The sequence below is a fragment of the Lactuca serriola genome, chromosome 6 (genome assembly GCF_051521515.1).
Source record: "Lactuca serriola cultivar US96UC23 chromosome 6, Lser_US96UC23_V15, whole genome shotgun sequence".
Classification (NCBI taxonomy): domain Eukaryota; kingdom Viridiplantae; phylum Streptophyta; class Magnoliopsida; order Asterales; family Asteraceae; genus Lactuca; species Lactuca serriola.
Genome location: NC_136413.1, coordinates 37,031,109 through 37,037,152, shown reverse-complemented (window position 1 = coordinate 37,037,152; position 6,044 = coordinate 37,031,109). Strand labels below are relative to the sequence as shown.

At 32.0% G+C, this 6,044-nt stretch overlaps 2 protein-coding genes across 2 annotated transcripts; one reads left to right on the top strand and one right to left on the bottom strand.

The window, feature by feature from the left end:
- Positions 1-1,144: 1,144 nt before the first annotated feature.
- CDC25 (Rhodanese/Cell cycle control phosphatase superfamily protein) lies at positions 1,145-2,225 on the bottom strand. Its single transcript, XM_079006594.1, has 3 exons — positions 2,059-2,225; positions 1,823-1,961; positions 1,145-1,436 (listed from the first exon to the last, which is right to left on the bottom strand). Exons 1-3 carry the CDS (start codon positions 2,208-2,210, stop codon positions 1,269-1,271), a joined length of 459 nt encoding a protein of 152 aa, XP_078862720.1. The 5' UTR covers positions 2,211-2,225; the 3' UTR covers positions 1,145-1,268.
- A 2,101-nt stretch (positions 2,226-4,326) lies between these two features.
- On the top strand, positions 4,327-5,801 carry LOC145059160 (uncharacterized). The gene is made up of 5 exons (XM_079007024.1): positions 4,327-4,953; positions 5,037-5,112; positions 5,197-5,286; positions 5,350-5,394; positions 5,474-5,801. The coding sequence occupies exons 1-5, from the start codon at positions 4,415-4,417 to the stop codon at positions 5,699-5,701; spliced, it is 978 nt and encodes a 325-aa protein (XP_078863150.1). The 5' UTR covers positions 4,327-4,414; the 3' UTR covers positions 5,702-5,801.
- The last annotated feature ends 243 nt before the right edge of the window (positions 5,802-6,044 follow it).

Genomic DNA, 6,044 nt, shown 5'->3' with positions numbered 1-6,044 from the left:
TGGAAGACTAAATCTATTTTTATCTTGAATTTTAAATATAAAAGACATGTGAATAATGTACATAAAAGAAAGATGGATTGGATCCGGGTTTCTGGATCCGAGTTCCGGGTTATGTATTGATAATATCTCAATCTTTTGATGTAGTATTCGTATGTGGTTTTTTCCAGCGTATAATTTATAGCTTTTACTTGATTTTAGACTAAAATTTTGTCGTTTCTAGTTTCATATTCAATGATTTATAATCCTCCGAAGTCGGAATATCAAAGTTGGAAAGTTTTAACTTTCCAGCTTCTTTTTTTTCCTGTATTTTGTGAAAATTTTCAAACATACATATCTCATTCGTTTGAAGTCAAATTGGATATGTTTTTTTTCCGGCGTGAGTCAAATTGGAATATGTTTTTTTTTTCCGGCGTGCAATTTAATGTTTGTACTTGATTTTAGACTAATTTTATCTTTTTGGTTTCATAATGAATGACTTACATTCCCTCGAAGTTGGGTATCAAAGTTAAAAAAATTTAGCTTTTCAGGTTTTTTCAAACATGCAAATTTCACTTGTTTGAAGTCGAATTGGTATGCACTTTTTTTCAACGTGCAATATAGAGTTTGTATTTAATTTTAGACTATGATTTTATCATTTTTGGTTTCAAATTCAATAACTTACAACCTTCCAAAATCAAGATGTCAAAGCTAAAAAATGATAATGTCATTAATCAACTCGATTCAAAGTTCAATTAAATGGTATAAGTAATCACAAATTATTTTTTATCTAAAACAAACAATCAAACAAAAAATTGTATTTATAATCTAAAACAAACAATCAAACCCAAAAATGTATCCGTTTTAAGTTTCGTAATAGATAATAAGATAAACTAACTTTAGCATAAAAAAAACAAACTTTTAATAGGCTTCATCAACTTATATCATATTCACCTAACGTTATAAACTAACTTTAGCATAAAAAAAACAAACTTTTAGTAAGCTTCAACAACTTATATCATATCCATCTAAAGTTGTACCGATCTAAAATGTAAAGAACCGAAAAACTCAGCCTCTGCCCTAACCCCATAACAAAATAGCTAATGGCATCTCTTATCACTTGTAGTTCAAATGTATAATCTAAGACTTTTCAATTAAAATAAAAACGAGAATATAACAGCTTCCATCTCATATTATTTGGATTGACAACCATTCAATGTATAGGATTTTAATTATACACAAGAAATAAAAGCCAAGTATGATATGATGTATAGCAATACATGTATGTGGATTTAGCATCCCCCTTTGCAAGTGGACCCACGACAGCGACAAACAGGTTTACCAGAAGCTTCCCAGCCATTATAACCGCGTTCCAGCACCATTATATTCTTTATCCCTGCATCCACTTTCCCTTCAGCAAGATAGTCTGCAAATCTACGTGCACATTTCGGCCCACGAACCTGATACAAGATGTTTATCAAAAACCTGATGAAAGAAGATGGTGGAAGAACTACAAGATTGATGATCACATTAATTTTCTTTTCAAGAAGACAAGATTGAATCAGTTTCTACCTAATAAATCCACATATACATCCCAATAAAATCAGGGACATACGATTATGATATGACACAGAATGATTTAGACATGTAGGTTTGTTTTAAGACAAGCATTTCAATTGTGGAAATGAAAGAAAAAACCATGGAACATCGCTAATTGATTGTCAATTTGCAATGATAAGTTCTACAGTTGAAATTTTGCACTGTGGAAAAATTGCACGAAACCCTAATCGAAAGAACTGAAAATAAACATAAGAGTAAAACAAATTTGATTAAATTTATAGCATACCTGGCTAAGGGCACAGTGAAAGACTAGGGTATCTTTCCCTTTAGCTGCTTGAACGAGATTAGGGATCCTGTCCTGAAAAGTATCGCTGGCGAAGTGGAGTGATCCAGCTATATGTCCATCGTGACTTCGTTCATCGTCCCTGTAGAATTAATCAATAATCGAATGATATATTTCGTGGTGAAGTGTTTGATACGAAAAAGACGGGTGGAAGATCGTTGGATTAGAAATTAAGTTACCTGACGTCAACGATGGCGACATTAGAGCGTTCTTTGAGAGATAGGAGCTCAGATCCAGTGATGAATGATACGTTTTTCGCCATTGTTGCTGCTAGCACCGGAGAAATTTGGCAGACGCAGATGGTAGACTTTTTGATCGCAGCGGTGAACATAAAGAATTAAAGATGAAAGAATCTGATGCTAATTTTGCATCAACGGTCCCTGTTTATTGCACTAGTACAGAATTTGCATCAACGGTCCCTATTAATTGCAATTGTACACATTGCATCCAATTGTGATATGAAATTGACTGTTGTAGTTTGAGTTTATAGCATCTTTTCAACTGCTTGGGAAAATTGATTTTGACTTTTCAATGTAAATTGTAAAATAAAACTTGGTTCAACGTGATTTAATATTTCTTAAAGTGTAAGTAGTATCGCGTGATAAGTAATGTAGTGGAGATTATATACATTGCACTATGGTCTAATACAAGTCAAAGTGGTGAAAAATATAAATTTATATAAATATAAGACTAATTTGATTGTTCACTTACGGAGTTAAGGAATCAAATCCCTGGCAAATCAATAAAAGAAGGGGATAAAATTTGTCTAAATCTTGACATCACTGACGGAACCATAAATTTTGATATGGGGTACAAACATTATCAATATATTATATATGTAGTTATCTAATATCGAAATTAAAAAAATATTATAATCTCTTTAGTTGGGGGTACAATAACAAGAAACATGTTTACAAATTATATTTTTTATATATATAAAACAATTTTTTGGGGGTACTATAGTACCTCCAACGCCTCATTTAGCTCCGTCACTGCTTCACATCTCTCTTAAACAACAATGAAATGAAATAATTTTGAATTTCAAGCAAGTGTTATGGTTCCTAAGGAAAAGATAGCTTCTGAAATCGATAAGTAACTTTGATCTTTTTGAAGGATCGTGTGATCATTTTTCGAATTTGTCGATCTTAAGTCTAGCTTACATCAAATTCAAATTATGGGGATAATCCTTAAGGGACAATCTCAAATAAAGACACTGATAAAATAACCAAGAACTGAGGTTTATAGAATTTGGATTCTTCCAATTACCAAAAATAAGTATCAATCATCATTACTTAAATAAATGATGACAGTTTCAAGGATAATTATGGAGGATATATTCCAAAAAATGAGATTTTTTCATAACATTTTCCTTAAAGAGAGCGTTGTCCCTAGGATTTGGTAAGGGGGCGCATCTCTTTTGACCCCCGTCATTTAGTCGAACCGATAACAAACTTGTTGTATACAAGTGTGCACTATGTGTGTCATAATGTAATTAATGTCTACAGATAATATGCACACATAACATTTAATATCTATATACTTTATATCTATGTGTAAGTTGAAAGTAAATATGTGCTCACTTGTTAAAGTGGATGACTGAAAAGTTGGGCAGCGCTTCACTTCAACACTTACCCTTTCCTTTGATGCGACCTAGGTTCATATTACTAAGTCTTAGTTTAATATCCTTAGTGGCTAATGATTGTCTAGATTTCTCAACAATCTTAATCTCTATATTAAGATCTATCAAGTAAAGAGCAACCAGGTAACATCATATTGGATGTAGAATATGTTTGGTATACAAAGTATATTGTTTGAAAATCTTATTTTAAACACCTCACTAAATCTAGCCTAAACATCATCTCCGTAAATAGATCAATTGATATAATGACTTTAAATCACTGATAACTCTTATTTATAAATCCATAACAAAATTATGAATATAAATATAACTTATATTATAAGTAATATGAGCATAACTTAACTTACAAAGATTTCCTTGACAAAAGTCTGAAAATTATATTGAAAGAACTTCGACTCGATAACTTCTAATTACCGACCTCTCAAGGATCTCAGGGCTAGCCAAAATACTCTAACAACTAGGATTTTTCGAGATTATAACTCAGAGAATCAAAGGAAATTTTGGAAAGAAGTGAGTATTGAGTCGGCTCAATATCGACCGCTAGTCATAAACAATGTCTATATTTAATATGTATAATAATTGGTTTACTTTTTTTTTTATCATATGCGTTAAATAATAATAATAATAATAAATTTCTAATTTACAAAAATAATAAATTTCAATAAAAAAATCCATTTACCATATTAACTTGCACAAAATGATTAAAAACTGCCACGTAGGATCCAAGTAAACGAGACGACTAGATCACATGTGATGAGTTTGAAAAAAAGGGAAATTTAATCGTCTATTTCCCTATTTTGTATAATTAAAAGAAATTCCTTGTAAAAATTGAAGTAGTTAAAAGCTCAATTCTTGCTAACCTGGTCGGAGCTCCAATGTCGAAACCCTAAAATTCAATGGTCAATTTTGATCTTATTCATGTGCTTTTCTTCTTCATCCTGTATTCGGTGTTAGAAGTACTCATCACATCAATAATGGAAGACTACAGATTGATCGAAACAGAAGAATATCAAGAAGGTTTCGAAAATGAAGAGGAAGTGGAAGAGGAAGAAGAAGATGAAGAGGGAGAAGAATTGGGGGAGTTGATTCCGAGGGTGATACCTATCGACTCAATTGAAGACGAGGATTATGAAGACGAAGATGACTACGAAAATGACAATTACTGGGACGAGGATGAGGATTATTGGGACGAGGACGACGAAGATGACGAAGACGAAGACGAAGAACCAGATGAGTTGATTCCGGTGGAGATAACGTCACTGACTATTTCAAGCTCTATTTCCAATGGTAGATCAATCAACGATGGTTATCTGAACGATTCAAATGATCTGGAGTCGTGTGAAGGAAAGGAATCATTGAATAGAGGCGAAATTGATGGTTTATTTTGCCCTATTTGCTTTGAAGCTTGGACTAGCGGTGGAAGCCATCAAATCTGGTAAGATGAAGTTAACATTTCCAAATTGAGTCGAAATTTATTCAATCGATCCACATTGATTCTATCAGCTGCCATGACTGCAGTTGTCTTCCCTGTGGGCATATATATGGATTATCGTGTATAAACAAATGGCTTCAACTTCGTCGAAGTTCTGGGAAGGTTTGTTTGTTCAATGTACACCAAAAAGAACACATCTTTGATTCTCTTATCTATTTTCTCATACATTTCTCTTAATTTTATCAGTGCCCTCAATGCAAGAAGTCGTGCACATTGAAGGATGTTAGAGTTCTTTATGCTGCTAGGCTTTGTGTTGCTGATGAGGAGTTACACAAGGTAATAGTCTGATTAAAACTTTAGCAAAAGATGATTAAGAAATCAATTGTTTTCTGTTTGCAGAAAGTGAGATGTCTTGAAGCTAAATGTGCTTATCTTGAACAGAAGGTACACAAATGTCTGTAACCTTACAGTTGTTATCTATTCATGTTTGCTAATAGTTGTATTTATTCATATTGTCTTGAAGGACTATGTTGAACGCATTAAGGAAGAGTTACGTGAAGAACTGGAACGAGATATGGATGAAAAATGGGAAAAATTGAAGAGAGAAATGGTGGAAAAAATGGATAAATTGGAACGAGATATGGAGGAAATAAGAATGGTGAATGAGATTGATGAGTATGTTAGAAATCAAAATCAATTACAAACTGCAGATAATCTGAATGAACATGATCAAACTAGTGGTACAAGATAAAGCTAGAATTATCAAGTTTGTTATTGTAACATTTGTATTTTATAATATTGGTTTTTGACTTCAATATATATATATATATAGAGAATTTATCATTTTCTGATTTTAGGCTTGCATTTTGTTATTTGGTTTGCAATTTGTATTTTGTTGATTGTGAATTGTGTAATCATTTAATTAAATTGTATTGTTGGTTGTAAATTATCAAGGCTAACATTTAACAACTAAATTTTAGGTTAAATCTAGTATACTTATGATGTAATTTTCCTATTGAGAAATTATGAGTAAGCTCTTTAACTATTTCAACAAGTTAATGATCATGAATATGTGTTTAAAATTAGACTTTTTG